Here is a 14,948-nt window from a genome sequence, read left to right as displayed (position 1 = left end):
GGCAGGTGGAGGGGTGCGACCCTGGCCGTTGAGGGGGTGCTCGGGGCCAGCACCCGGGGGGGGGTGCACCCGAAGAGGCGGCCGTTGTGTCACGTGCTCGTCGGGGGTTCTGCAGCTCCGGCGTCTTCATGGCAGATTCAGGAGTTTTTCTGCAAAAGAAGCGTCAGCTCAGAGAAGCCGGCTGGGGAATGAAGAGGGAAACCTCCACCCGGTCGCCGCGCCCGTCGCCCCGCCGGAGGGGCCGTGCGGGCTCCTGGGGGAACCGCCGGGGCGGGCGGGGCGGAGGGGACAGCGGGCGCGGCGACCCTGCGCCTTGGGGGCCGGAGGGGGGCGCCACAACCTAAATTATCACCAGGGACTGGGCCCCGCACGCTCGTGGCGCCCTTGGAGCTTGGGAAGTGGGTGTGAGTCCTGAGGAAAAGGTGAGTTTCCAGATACTTGGTAGTTTTTCTTTCTGTTTGTTTTTTTTAAAATGTGTTTTATTGATTTTTCACAGAGAGGAAGGGAGAGGGATAGAGAGCCAGAAACATCGATCAGCCGCCTCCTGCACACCCCCCACCGGGGATGTGCCCGCAACCGAGGTACATGCCCTTGACCGGAATCGCACCTGGGACCCTTCAGTCCGCAGGCCGACGCTGTATCCACTGAGCCACACCGGTCAGGGCTTTGTTTCTGCTTTGAGTGATGCACTGTTTCTCATGTATTTTCCAACTAGAGGCCCGGTGCACGGATTCGTGCACCCGTGGGGTCCCTGGGCCCAGCCTGCGGGGATCCGGGGAATCCGGCTCTCCGACATCCCCCAAGGGGTCCCGGATTGCAAGAGGGCGGTTCTCAGGTGACGCACCCCGGAATTGGGCTCCCTCCTGTCTGGTTCCTGGTGCCAAGTGACAGCAGCTCGGCAGCTCCTGGTGGAGCATCCGCCCCCTGGGGGTCAGTGTGTGTCATAGCCACTGGCCAGTTGGCCGGTTGCTTTGGCTTTTCTGTGTATGGATTGGGTGTTACTGCTGTAAAGAAGTTATGGAGCCCGCCGGCGTGGCTCAGGGCCGAGCATGGACCTAGGAACCAGGAGGTCACCGTTCGACTCCCGGTCAGGGCACGGGGGCGGTTGCGGGCTCGATCCCCAGCGTGGGGCGTGCAGGGGGCAGCCGACCCGTGATTCTCTCTCATCACGGATGTTTCTCCCTCTCCCTCCTCTCTCTGAAGTCAGTAAAAAAAATATACACATTTTAAAAATTAAATAAAACAGCATTGTTGGTGTGCAAGAAAGTGTCCACACTTCTCAGAGACGTACTCTGAGTATGTGGGAGTGAGATAACGTGTGTCTGAGGTTTGGGTTAATAAACTTCAGCGAAGAAAGAGGAGGCGAGGAAGCAATGTGCACACACACATGCAGGCGTCCGGGTTTATACGTCACTGGCTCTCACTACCTATGCCCGAGATTTTCCATGACAAAACATTTAAAATTCTCCACTACGGTGAGCCCTTAACTCTATTTGGTTCACTCCTAAAAATTAAACATAGAAGCGCCTTTACTTACGCAAGGTCCATCATGCAGTTTAGTTACGTCAACCTTTTTATAGCTGAAAGAAATTATATTTTGAAATGATTATTTTTGCTCTATGATATAAGTTATGACTTTTACTTGATAATCTTTAGCTAAGTTTGAGAAGAAAACATTCTGCTAATAGTGAATTCTTATTTTAATAAGTATTTTAAAATATCTATTACATAGATCTTTATTTGTCAAAGAGAGTGAACATATAAAATATACTCAGCCTTAAGTCAAATATAGAAAATTCAAAGTAATCTTGAATATTTAATAAAAGCATTAGAGAGAGAATGTACATTAAAGTATGCATTTGATGAAAGTTAAGCCATTACTAGTGACCTTAAAGAAGTAATATCTATAAGGGGATACTATGAACAATTGCACATCAATAAATTAGGTGCCCTAGATGTAATAGACAAATTCCTAGACACACACAAGTAACCTAATCGGACTCAAGAGGAAACAGAAAATCAACCGACCCATGTCAGGGAAAGAGATCGAATCAATAAAAAATCAAACTAATAATAAAAGTTCAGAATCCGATGTTTTCATTAGTAAATTCTAACAGGCATTTTAAGAGGATTTAATACCAATCTTTCTCAAACTCTTCCAAATCATAGAGGAATAGAACTCCCTAATCATTTTATGAAGCCAGAATTACCGTGATAACAAAGACATCATAAAAAAGGGAAACTACAGCCAAAACCGGTTTGGCTCAGTGGATAGAGCGTCGGCCTGCGGACTGAAAGGTCCCGGGTTCGATTCCGGTCAAGGGCATGTACCTGGGTTGCGGGCACTTCCCCAGTGGGGGGTGTGCAGGAGGCAGCTGATCGATGTTTCTCTCTCATCGATGTTTCTAACTCTCTGTCTCTCTCCCTTCCTCTCTGTAAAAAATCAATAAAATATATATTTAAAAAAAGGGAAACTACAAACAAATCCCTCATGAATACGATGCAAAAATTCTCAACTAAATGCTAATAAATTGAAGCCAACTGAATATTAAAAGATTATACGTTCTGATCAAGTGGTTATTTATCCATGAGCGCACTGTGACTCAACCTAAAGCTGTCAGCCAGTGTAATAACATATTAATCAAACAGGGGAAAAATACGTTTTTCTCTCTTTAAAAAAATTTTTTAATTGATTTCAGAGAGGGAGGGAGAGGGAGAGACAGATGGAAACATCAGTGATGAGAGAGAGTCATGGATCGGCTGCCTCCTGCACGCCCCACACTGGGGATGGAGCCACAACCCGGGCCTGTGCCCCGACCGGGAGTCTGAACCGTGACCTCCTGGTTCCTAGGTGATGCTCAGTCACTGAGCCACGCCGGCCAGGCTGTGTTTCTCAATTGGTCCTTGTCCAGGCCAGACACAGCACCCTCACCTCCAGGGGTTCTGGTTCTGCAGGGTGTGAAGGGGAGCACTTTGGGGAGCACAGGGAAGAATGGAAGAAATGGGGGAGCAAGTCGTGGAGGAGACTGGAGGGAAGATGGACCGAGTAGGAAGCCGCCTGAGGAGGTCCCGCCTGTCGTAGCCGCCGTTAGTCTCCTGCCCTGAGGGGAGGGAGGAGGGAGGGAGACTTACAGGACGGTGACGCAGAGGTGGCATTCCCCGTTGTAGGTGACCTGGTCGCTGCCACAGACGGGCTCGCTTGGCTTGATGTAGGAGACGAACCAGCACTGGTTGATATTGTTGATGCAAACGACCTGGAGGTGAGAGCCAGACACTTGTGGGTGCCTGCACCCAGGCCCTCCACTGTTCTCACTGCCACTGGGGGAAGGGGTGTCAACCCCGACGGTGGCTGTTAGCGATGGGGGGGGGGGGGGGCGGGTGTAATCTGATAGATAGAATAATCCTATTATTTTAAAATCTTAGAACACATATATGTACTTATATGAATAGGGGATTCAGTTTCTTACACGTGAGTAGGGGGTTAAGTTTTTCTTAAGTTTCCTTTCCAAGGCCTGTGCCAAGCGATGGAGGAGGTGGTACTTTGACTCCAGCAAGTAGAACTGATAAGCACGGTCAGACCGACCCACCAGGAGTCAAAACATCACCTCATCGCCTGGTGACTAAGGACAACAGCTGCCGGCTGCCGCCTCCAGGCCTGCTTGGAGCTGCATTCCATCCCCAGCCTCACCCCACCCCCTCCTCTTACAGTCCTGTCCCTGCACCTGCTGGGAGATGGGATCTGAACGCCTGTCAGCGCCCTGCCTTCTTGGTTGGCAGGCCTCCTCAGTAAACGCCTTCTAGGAGGCAACCCGGCCTTCCTTACGGGACACGGTGACGGTGACGGCAGCCCGAGCCCCGCCCTCTCCCGGGGGCTTCCCGGTCACATCAGGTCACGGAAGGAAAGTGTCCCTCAAGGCTAGACTTTCCTAAGAGTGACGCGTGTGTGGCTGCGGCAGGCAGCAGTGGCTCACACGGGCAGGCGCAGTGGCGTTAGGATGTAGCCGGAAAGGGACAAAGTGACTGCATGCGGGGCCCTGCTGTGCGGGAGGCAGGATGTGAGCCTCCGCACATCCCAGCTGATTTCAGCCATGGCTTCATCACCCAGCGAATGATGCGACATGCTGCCTTCTAGCCCGCCAGAGAGTTGTATGAAGCGACTGGGCTAAGGAATGGGAAGAGGGCTCAGGGACACGGAAAACGCGCCACCCATAGGCGACGACTCAGCTTTTATGGGGGCGTGATTCCCAGGCCAGCCCCCTCCGGCCCCCAACTCCCAGCGGTCAGAGCTGGGGGCACGGGGCTCCTCCCATTGCTGGTCCCGGAGGCCAGGAGGCAGGCTCACCTTGGTCTCTTGGACGCTCGCCCCTTCGCCGGTGGGAACAAGGAAGTCTGGAAGACAAAACAGCTTCAGAAAGGTCCCTCTCAGCCTCCGCCCCAGGGAAGAGCCCCCAGGGAAGAGCTCGGGGCAGGGACCTGGCTGGCCGCCAGGAGCTTTGATCCCTCAGATGAGGCTGCCCGGAGGGTGCCCGGAGGGTGCCCGGAGGGGGGAGAACTGGGGAGCGCCCGCCTTCGCCCGCATGCATGTGAGAGGAGACCTCCGGTATACTTGGATCTTGTTCTTAAAATTTTAGTCAAATAATTTCTACCTTTTGGACTGGGTTGTGGAATCCATTCACATAAAGTTTTATGATGTAGTTAGATTTGATCTGCATTTTACTTTTTTTAAATATGGAACGCTTCAGGAATTTGCGTGTCATCCTTGCGCGGGGGCCATGCTAATCTTCTGTGTATCGTTCCAGTTTTAGTGAATGTGCTGCCGGAGCAAGCTCTGGCATTTTGCTTTTTGTCGTCGATATGTCTCATCTCTTTTTGTTTCCCTTTCCTCTTTTGCTGCATTGAGAGAAGATAATCGGGTGTAACATTGTAATTCCCATAATTTTTCACTATTTCTCAGAATATATATATTTTTTTAAAAATATTTTTTTATTGATTTCAGAGAGAAGGGAGAGGGAGAGAGAGATAGAAACATCTATGATGAGAGAGAACCATGGATCGGCTGCCTCCTGCACACCCCCCACCAGGGATCGAGCCGGAAACCCGGGCATGTGCCCTTGACCGGAATCAAACCCGGGACCCTTCAGTCCGCAGGCTGACGTTGTATCCACTGAGCCAAACTGGCTAGGGCTAATGTGTGTGGTTTTTTTAAATTGATTTGAGAGGGGGGGGGGGGGAGGGAGAGGGAAAGAGAAACATCGGCTGCCTCCTGCACGCCCCCTACTAAGGATCAAGCCCGCAAGCGGGGCCTGCGCCCTGACGGGGAATGGAACCAGCGACCCCTGGGTGCACGGGACAAGCTCGCGGCACTGAGCACACTGGCCGGGCCTGGACAGGTGCAGCGGCTGCACTAGCCCTCACCATCTGTATCCGCCAGAGCCTGCCTCCGACGTACACTCTTAACTCTGCTCCCGGGCAGCCCTGTTTCTCCTTCCTTCCTTCCTTCTGGGGGGGGGGGGGGGGTGGGGCGGCGCTCAGGCCACAGGAGGAACTGGGAGTAAGTAAAACCATCCGGCACGTCCACGTCTCCCTCTCGCTTCCCCACGATCCCGGCGGCCTGCCGGCCTGTGGGCAGAGCAGGGACAGGTGACTCACCCACCGCCAAGGCAGCCGGCGCGGAGACGGCCAGGAGGAGGACGGCGCTCAGGACGGCCCGGGACATGGCGGCAGGAGCTGGGGAGCAAGGCAGCGGGTGAGGGCGGACGCACGCAGCTCTCCGTGGTCAGGACGCGGAGCCACGTGCCTCAGGGGGTTCTGTCCTTCATTCTGCGGAACGCGTGGTGTCTGAGGCAATGAACCTGCTTCACTTATAAACATTAGAGAACAGGATCTCAACAGGATTTTAGAAGATGCCAGAAAAGGACGTCCTAGAGTATCTGCCAGGAGCCCTGATGAGGCACAAGACTGCCCGGCCCGCACGGCTCAGGGGCTGAGGTTCGACCAAGGGACCAGGAGGTCACCGTTCGATTCCCGGTCGGGGCACAGGCCCGGGTTGCGGGCTCGATCCCCAGTGTGGGGCGAGCAGGAGGCAGCCGATCCATGATTTTCTCTCACCCTTGATGTTTCTATTTCTCCCCTCCCTTCCTCTCTGAAATCAATAAAAATGTATTTTTTAAAAATAGAATAAGCACCAAAAACGATTCAGTGAAGTGTTGAAACGCTGGTCTTATCTCTGAGATAAAAAGGGCAGAAACTAGAAAGTCAGCGACACAGGGAAGTCAACACACAGCAAACTCCCTGCCCCAGCCTTCCTTCACTCCAGTGTTAACGCTTAGTAACGAATCACATCATTGACGACAACCGCAGCCTCCGTACCCACAGCTACTTGCATTATTGAAAACGTCGTAGGACAAGCCGGTTGGCATTATCTGCAGGTTTCTGTACCTGTTTCTATACATTTTCGAGGTAAATTCTCTATCTAGGTAACTTCTGCCCAAGACCTTCCCTGAGTAAAAATAAATAATATAATGGTTTTCCTGCTCAGAAGTCGGCAAGTTAGTGAGGGCGCTTTACCTGCTGTGTGACTGCACCGGCCTCCTGGACTCGCTGGGCGAGGTGTCTGTTCTCGGGTGTCAGGCAGGCAGTGGCGCCGCGTGTCGGCCGGAGCAGGACGCAGTCCTCCCAGGCCTGACGCTGGCAGCGGACGAGAGTGACCTTTAAAGGCAGGAACCGGCCCTCGCCCGCCATGCTCTGCACGCGGACCCTGGCGTTCCCGCTGCACCGCCCCCCTCCACCCAGAATCCAGTTGTCCTGCCAAACCCGAACCAACCCTTTTGGCAACGTCACACCCAGTGTTTGAAGCCCTACATTTTTTTTGTTAATCCTCACCCGAGGATATTTTTCCCATTGATTTTTTTAAAAATATGTTTTTATTGATTTTAGAGAAGGGAGAGGGAGAGAGATAGAAACATCAATGATGGAGAGAATCATTGATCGGCTGCCTCCTGCACGCCCCCTACTAGGGATTGAGCCGCAACCCAGGCACGTGCCCTTGACCGGACTCGAACCCAGGACCCTTTGGTCCGCAGGCCAATGCTCTATCCACTGAGCCAAACTGGCTAGGGCTGAATCCCGGCGTTTTTATCTCTATTGCAATGACTGATTCAGGGTTGCTTCAGCTATTTACACACGACTACACATCTCCGCACCTGCAGGTGTCATCGGGGAGAGACCTCCCGATGAGCCAATAGCATCCCACGCAGGTCACACACACACAGGGCGCTCAGCGAGGAAGCCGCAGAGCCCCCTCTGCACAAAGCCTGGTCCCTGGCAGCTGCCGCAGGGGGAGAGGGGTGCAGGGGAGAGTGGGGTGTGGGTCTCCAGCCAGGGGGCTGAGGGGCCGCAGGTGCCAGGTGGGTGCAGCGAGCTCCCACGGGTGGCTGGGCTCTGAGTAGTTACAGCCCCGAGGGGTGCAGGTGCCACTCGGCGTGCCCGATGGACAGCTGGCTGTTGTTTAAATTTTAGTTTTCGTGTTTTCTTTCCATCGGTTTCAGAGGAAGGGAGAAGGAAGACAGAACCATCACGATGAGAGAACCACTGATTGGCGCCTCCTGCTCGCCCCCCACTGGGGCTCGGCCGCAACCCGGGCCTGTGCCCTTGGCTGGCATCGAACCCAGGACCCTTCGGTCCGCAGGCCGGCGCTCTGTCCACTGAGCCACACCAGCCAGGGCATGGATTTTAGTTTTTTAAATTTTTTAAAGATGTGAAACGCGTCCCCATTTCACGCCTTGCTGACACAGTGGGATTTGCCGCTGGCTCGGCCTTTGGGGGCGCCCTGACCCCTCCCTCAGCCCTGACCTCGCCCGCGCCCAACTTCCGGGGCGCCTCCCGCTGGACCCTGAAGTGTCCGAAGCCCCTCCGCTCCGCTGTCCACGCAGGTCCACCCACGGCCCGACTCCCGAGCCCCGGGAGCCCCAGCGCGGCATCAGCGGCCCAGACGCCGGGCCTCCTGCGCCCCCACTCCCACCGGCCCCCCAGTCCTGGGGCTGCCCCGTGGGGGGCCGAGCCCTGGAGGTTGGGCTTCTCCTCCCCCCGCACCCACCCCCACGGGAGCGTCGGGAGAGGTCACCCTGCCCCCCCGGCCCCCTCTTCTCTCCATCCACCCCCCCACCCCCTCGAGTCCGCTAAGTCCTCCCAGAGCCGAGGCCAGACTGCCCTCGTGGCCTCCCTGCGGGCCCTGGGATCGGGCGCTGGAGCGCGGCCTGGGCGCTTGACCTTGGGGGGGGCACCTCCGCTCCAGGCCCGCCCCCCCCGCGCTGCCGGGAGCCAGTCCATCCTTGCTGTTTCAAGGGACCTGGCATATATGGCATACTGTTCTTAATATGTTTGCTCACCTTCTTGGCACTATGTGTTTTAACCAAGGTCACCTCTCTGAGAAAGGTTGTTTCCCCAGGTAGGGATTTTCCCCTGAAGTTAGGGAGGGAATAAAACCCCTTAACTAAGTGCCAGGCGGGTAATTAATCACTTTAACTAGGAACAATCGTGCTTAAGCTACATAATCTTTACTCCCTGGAATGAAGATAAGAAACGCCCTAACCTTTGTAATAGAGATTGATAGGATTGAATCAACTGGTATAAATACAGATGCAACAAGACAGCAAGACATAGAACTTGGAACTCAGAACTTAGAATACAGAGCTTAGAACACAGAACTAGAGACAGAAGAACTTCGCTGGAGAGAACATGGCAAAAGATCCTGGACTGAACCTGACTACAGAAATGGGCAAGAGAACCTGACTAGAACCTGGTGACTGAACCTGGCTGGAGAACCTGGACAGAACCTGGCTGGAGAACCTAGCAAGAGAACATGGACACAGAACCTGGCTGGAGATCTGAAGCAGAACCTCTCTGGAGATCCAGACCAGAACCTGGCTGGAGATCCTGGCTGGAGATCCTGGCTAGGCTGCTGATCAACTGAACGCTGCCTCCATGTCATTCCTTCTTTGCCGACTCCGTCCACACCTTTGGGGACCCCTGGACCCGCTGGGGTTGGACCCCGGCACCGCGCCTGCGGTCCCCCCGCCCCTGCTCTTCGGGCTCCGGGAGGTGCTGGAGGGCCTGCCGTCTGGGCTTCACCCTGTCCGCCCCACCCCGGGCCCCCCACCAGCTTCTCGGGACCCAGGTGTTTGCTAGGGCGGCCTTGGGGGTGGGCGGCCTTGGGGGGACGCCTGGGGGGGGGTGGCCTTGGGGGTGGACGGCCTTGGGGGGACGCCTTGGGGGGGTGACCTTGGGGGTGGGCAGCCTTGGGGGGGGACGCCTGGGGGGTGACCTTGGGGGGGCGGCCTTGGGGGGTCATGTTGCTCCTTTAAGCCTGTGCCGATTCAGAGGCTGGGGCCCTGCCGCACCGAGGGGGGAGGAAGGGATGGGGACCCCTGATTTCTAGGGGGGCGACCACAGGGTGGGGCCCAGCAGCGGCGGAGCCCGGGCCTTTGCTCGCTCCCGGGGGTCAGCAGTGGGTGCTGGGGGTAGATTTCCTTTCCCACAGTTTCCTCGTTCGTATCTTGTTTGATATGGTTGCCCCTGAGCCTAAGTATTAGATGTAGTCACATAGTTTTGTGTGTTTTTTGGTAAAATTTTGTTTTATATTTTTACTTTAAATCTTAAGTTATCTGGATATTTCTAATTTAAATATTGAAAGCTTAGTTCTACATATGGTGTGAGTTAGGGCTGATTTTTCATATTTTACAGACACAATTATGATGAAGCTATCTATCAAATTTAACATCTTTTACTCTAAAGAAATACCATATTCTTGTCAGTTTCTTATAAATATAGGAAAATGCTTCATTCTTTCTTATTTATTTTAATTATTCTTTCATCCTCACCTGAGGATATTTTTTCCCATTAATTTTTTAGAGAGAGTAGAAGGGAGGGAGGGGGGATATATGTGTGTGTATATATATATATACAGAGAGAGAGAGAGAGAGAGGGAGAGAGAGAGAGGGAGAGAGAGAGAGAGAGAGAGGGAGAGAGAGAGAGAGAGAGAGAGAGGGAGAGAGAGAAAGAGAGAGAGAGGGGGGGGGAGGTGAGAGGACGCATCGACTGGTTGCCTCCCTCTGGTGCCCGACTGGGCTGGGATCGCACATGCGGCCGCCGTCCGTGCCCCCGACTGGGAGCTGAACCCGCCACCATGCGGTCCTCGGGCCAACGCGCTAACCGCTGGGTAAAACTGGCCAAGGCTATTTACTTATTTTTTTTAAAAAAATTTTTTTAATATATTTTATTGATTTTTCACAGAGAGGAAGGGAGAGATAGAGAGCTAGAAACATCAATGACAGAGAAACATCGATCAGCCGCCTCCTGCACATCTCCTACTGGGGATGTGCCCGCAACCCAGGTACATGCCCCTTGACCGGAATCGAACCCGGGACCTTTCAGTCCGCAGGCCGACGCTCTATCCACTGAGCCAAACCGGTTTCAGCTTATTTTTTAAAATATGTTTTTATTGATTTCAGAGAGGAAGGGAGGGGGAGAAAGAGAGAGACACATCAGTGATGGGAGAGAACCGTTGATCGGCTGCCTCCCACACGCCCCCCACTGGGGACCCAGCCGGGAGCTCAGGCCTGTGCCCGGACCAGGAACGGAACCGCGACCTCCTGGTTCATGGGTCGGTGACGCTCAATCACTGAGCCCCACGGGCCAGGCTATTCCTTCTTTCGTTGACTATTTTATTTCTTCTATTACTGTTGGTGCTCTAATTTATCTTGTATATTCAAGATTACATTCCACTGCTGAATAACCATGAAAGGTTAAAACAGATGTAAGGGCATCATATTAAACTGCATATTAAACTATTCCCAAACCACGTAAGTCTAGTGACACGAGGGTAATAAATCAAGGACGTGGTTTACTTTTTAGGCAGAGACAAATCTGTGTGACATCATCACTGCAATATTTTTTTTACTATTTTTCTGTTCTAGCCAGAACATGTGAGGAGAGGAAAAAAAGAGAGGAATGAACAATTTAAAAAAAGTAAAGCATTTACTTAGAAAGGATAACCATTTGTCTTTGAAAACAGAACTAAATGAAAATACCTAGAATTAATAGTGTCCGGTACGAGCACGGATACAAAGTAACACAGAGAAGTGAATCGATGCTTATGAGCCGACAAATGGCTCTCAGCGTTGAAAACGAACTCTACGTGTCTGGCAGTTAGGGCAGCGGCCGCCGTGGGAACAGGGGACCGACCAACAGAGCAAAGGCGGGCGTCCGGTCCGGGGGCTTACCCGGCAGGAACGCACGCACGCAGGTCGCGCAGGCGGGAGCCACGGTGTCGCCTCCCGGGGACGCTACGTGACCGTGGCCTGCAGACCCGGGGCTGGGCCGGACGGCGGCCAGGAGGGAGAGCCAGGAGGAGGGGAACGCTGACTCACAGCCGACTTCAAACTTCCTCAAAGGAGGGGACAGGGCGATGCCCACGCTAAGCACAGAAAACACGCTATCACATACGAGTACCCGGAAATGTGTGAAAAGAACACCTAAGAACTGCAGTGGGTTCTTGCCGTCAACCAGGCATTAGGCACAACCATCTCCGCCAGCCCCAGCCGCCTCCTCGCCCGGCTCCTCATGGTGAGTGGCTGCCACCGGTAAACACTTCCCTGTCTCACCCACCCACTCAGCGACTCATTCCCATTCGATAGCCAGCTCATTGCAGCCGTCGTGCCCCGAAGGCGTCCGTGGAGACACATATGGGGATAGAAATGGCCGGGGAGGAAGGTGTATGGGGGCAGAAGTAACAACAGAAAAGCTCTCACGAGGGACGGAGAATCGCCGAATCCTCCGAACTTAACTTGCTCACGTGTCCAGTCCTGTGCGGGGGGGGGGGGGGGGGGGGGGGGAGGGGGGGGGGAGCGGGACACACTGGCTCCCTCTCTACATCCGGCTCGAGACAAACAAAACCAGCGGACAAACCCGCAGGCACAGGCCCTGAGTCTGGGAACACAAAGATCTCATTCCTTTCTATGTAAATAGAGAAATCAGGCGGTTCCCAAGATTTGTGTGTAAAAGTCACATTTGTATAGGACAGTGATGGCGAACCTTCTGAGCTCGCGTGTCAGCATTTTGAAAAACCCTAACTTCTCTCTGGTGCCGTGTCACATATAGACATTTTTTGATATTTGCAACCATAGTAAAACCAAGACTTATATTTTTGATATTTATTTTATATATTTAAGTGCCATTTAACAAAGAAAAATCAACCAAAAGAATGAGTTTGCGTGTCACCTCTGACACGCGTGTCCTAGGTTCGCCATCGCTGGTCTAGGAGGTGTCACAGGAAAATTTAGAGCCCTACATTCTTTTAACATCCACTGTGACTGGAGTCGGCGTTAAAGAGCAGGTGGGCACCCCTAGAAGAGGCCCTGAAGTGAAACGGAAGTCGTCAGGAGCAGAGGGCGCGGTCACACCCCCTGAGGGCAGGGCGGGCTCCGCTCAGGGACAGGACAGGCTCAGGACCCCAACACGGTGCCTGGGGCGGGCGCTCTCTCAATCTCACAGCACACGTTCCCTGGAACATTTCCCACGTGAGGCTCTGGAGGAGAACGTCGCTGAATCCGGGCGGAGAGCGGGGGCTGGTGGAAGGAGCTGGGGTTGCCAGTGGCAGGAAAGGAGCCCAGGTTTAGAGGCTTGGAGGCAAACAGGTTGAGTGTTGTCCCGCGGACCCAGAGACGGCCGGTCAGACTCCCGGGCCGGGCACAGGCCTTTCGCGACTGAGCCCCGGCAGGGGCGTGCAGGAGGCAGCCAATCGATGCTTCTCTTTCCCTCTCCCTTCCTCTCTCTCTCTCAAAAATCAATACAAACTTATTTTTTAAAAATACGTTTAAGCAACTCCTAGCAGCTAAGGAAAGTGCCCAAACAGAATGTCAACATTAACTGGAGCAGAAACTTGCCGGCGATTTCCAGCGCGATGGGAGGCAGAGTCCCCGGAGGTAAATGACGACGGAGAACCTCCGTCCACCGTCCAGAGGGACTACGGCTCCTGGGAGGGATGAGCGTCCCCGAGGGCGTGCCTGCCTCCTCCTCCCCAGAGCCCCGGCACCAGGCATCTGTGTCCACAGTGAGACAGAGAGTGCGACGGGGCTGCCCAGGAGGTGGACGCAAACACGCCCATTTCCCCACCGATGTCTGCGTGTCCGCCACTGTGGAGAGGAAAGTCAAGCAGCCGTGGCAGGCGGTTGGCAGACGAGGACGACGGGCCGGGCACGGGTCACCAGGGCGGAAGGCCCCGCGCCCAGCAAGGGGTAAAAATGAGAAAACAAGACCCTGGTCCCTAGGGTGCCCCCCCCCCCCCCCAGCGTATGGCTGGTCATGCGGTTTGAACCCCTGACCTTTCCCCCCTGGAGATAACATCGCGGCCTCAGTCGTGTCTCAGCTCCAGGCCCAGAAAAGCAGCAAAACCAGACCAGTGACCGTGGCTGCCTCGGCCGCTGCCTTGACTAGTGACCCCTGTCCTGGCGCCGACAACACTGGAGACCACGACCCTGACAGCTCACCTGGGAGCTGATGAGTATTCTACTGAGACCCTCCCCTGAGATTCCCACCTGAGGGGGTGAGACCCTCAACACAAGGGAGCCAGCGTGCCCCCCCAGCATGCCCACACCGTCCCCCCCTTCTTCCCTGGGAGGGATGCAGGAGACTTGCACCCAGGGGAGCCCGCAGCGCAGCCCTTCCTGTGCGGAGCCCTGAGCCTGTCTCCGGCCCCCCCTTCTCTGGCTTCTCAGGGAGCCGAGCAGCCCCCCCCCCCCCCCCCCAACGCCCTCCGGCTCAGTGCCCTGTGGCTCCGCCTCCCCACCCGCTCTTCCTTAAGCAGATTCCAGTTCCCTTCAGTCACCCTCTCAGCTGGCTCCGCAGCCGCTCCCGCCACCGCCTTAGCCTTCGTTTCAGGGGAACGTCATTTAAAACAAAGTCTCCCCGCTAGGAAGCCGCTCACACAGAGGTCGGAGGGAGCAGGTCTCACTGTTGGACAGCCTTTGGCCAGAAGGCGATGCGTCTCCCAGCAGCCCACTGTGGGGCGGAAGGACGGAGGGACGGAGGGACGGAGGGACGGAGGGACGGGAATCTCATGTGGCCGAGCAGCTCCGGCCATCGCCCAAGTGCCCTCCAGACAGGGTTCATTCCACGTGCACCTGCGAGGGGGTGACTAGTTAGTTCACTGGTTTTGTAGAAGCAGAAAAAGAAATCTCTCTCTTTTTTCAAAAATTAGACTTTATTTATTTTTAAATCCTCACCCGAGGATATTTTCCATTGATTTTAGAGAGCGTGGAAGAGAGAGGGAAAGACAGAGAGAAACATCCATGTGAGAGAAACACATCAATAGGTCGCCTCCTGCACGAGCCCCGGCCAGGGCCCAGGGCCGGGAGGAGCCTGCAACCCAGGTACGTGCTCTTCCGCGGAACTGAGCCCGGGACCTTTCGGTCCGCAGGCCCACGCTCTGTCCACTGAGCCGACCTGGCGAGGGTGTTTGTATTTCAGAGAGATGGCGCCCAGGTCCTTCAGAAAAATATTCCCGAGTCATACAGCGTCTAAAACCTTTACGCATGTCAGAGCCATAGAGAGACTCACAGCGACGAGGTTTCCAGAGCAAGGGCTCTGAGACAGCGGTTCTCAACCTGTGGGCCGCGACCCCTCTGGCGGTCGAACGACCCTTTCACAGGGGTCGCCTAAGACCATCCTGCACGTCAGATATTCACATGACGATTCACAACAGCAGCAGCATGACAGTGATGAAGTAGCCACGAAAATAATGTTACGGTTGGGCCACAGCACGAGGAACTGTATTTAAAGGGCCGGAAGGTGGAGAACCACTGCTCCAAGAGAAGGGAAGGGGGGGAAATGGTGTCTATTTTCAACAGGGAAAGCGAAGCCTGAGTCTCGTTCCCCTCTGCCCCTGCCTCCGG

The 14,948-nt window shown here is 54.7% G+C and overlaps 1 protein-coding gene, 1 long non-coding RNA gene and 1 other non-coding gene across 5 annotated transcripts; 1 reads left to right on the top strand and 2 right to left on the bottom strand.

Annotated features, from left to right (window-relative positions):
• Nucleotides 1-9: 9 nt before the first annotated feature.
• On the bottom strand, nucleotides 10-6,761 carry SPINK8 (serine peptidase inhibitor Kazal type 8 (putative)). Of its 2 annotated transcripts, XM_036333674.1 has the most exons (6): nucleotides 6,568-6,761; nucleotides 5,650-5,727; nucleotides 4,343-4,389; nucleotides 3,133-3,254; nucleotides 1,538-1,580; nucleotides 10-149 (listed from the first exon to the last, which is right to left on the bottom strand). In XM_036333674.1, exons 2-6 carry the CDS (start codon nucleotides 5,714-5,716, stop codon nucleotides 138-140), a joined length of 291 nt encoding a protein of 96 aa, XP_036189567.1. In that variant the 5' UTR covers nucleotides 5,717-5,727; nucleotides 6,568-6,761; the 3' UTR covers nucleotides 10-137. The 2 variants fall into 2 exon arrangements, with proteins under 2 accessions (XP_036189567.1, XP_036189566.1); XM_036333673.1 differs by lacking the exons at nucleotides 10-149; nucleotides 1,538-1,580; nucleotides 3,133-3,254; nucleotides 6,568-6,761 and having other exon boundaries at nucleotides 4,140-4,389; nucleotides 5,650-5,894.
• LOC118668519 lies at nucleotides 135-4,698 on the top strand. Of its 2 annotated transcripts, none has more exons than XR_004971675.1 (4): nucleotides 135-422; nucleotides 2,956-3,087; nucleotides 3,169-3,260; nucleotides 3,511-4,698. It is a non-coding gene; the product is annotated as an uncharacterized LOC118668519 (long non-coding RNA). The 2 variants fall into 2 exon arrangements; XR_004971676.1 differs by having other exon boundaries at nucleotides 3,498-4,698.
• LOC118668721 lies at nucleotides 4,723-4,829 on the bottom strand. The gene has a single exon (XR_004971728.1). It is a non-coding gene; the product is annotated as a U6 spliceosomal RNA (small nuclear RNA).
• Nucleotides 6,762-14,948: the final 8,187 nt, after the last annotated feature.

Source organism: Myotis myotis, unplaced genomic scaffold (assembly GCF_014108235.1).
Source record: "Myotis myotis isolate mMyoMyo1 unplaced genomic scaffold, mMyoMyo1.p scaffold_m19_p_13, whole genome shotgun sequence".
NCBI lineage: Eukaryota > Metazoa > Chordata > Mammalia > Chiroptera > Vespertilionidae > Myotis > Myotis myotis.
This window is presented reverse-complemented; position numbering and strand designations above follow the sequence as displayed.

Excerpts from the sequence above, each read along its gene's own strand:
- SPINK8 (XM_036333673.1), bottom strand. The coding sequence starts at position 5,716 with ATGTCCCGGGCCGTCCTGAGCGCCGTCCTCCTCCTGGCCGTCTCCGCG. Across the intron at positions 4,390-5,649 it reads GCCGGCTGCCTTGGCGGTGG|ACTTCCTTGTTCCCACCGGC; the intron begins GTGAGTCACCTG and ends TTTGTCTTCCAG.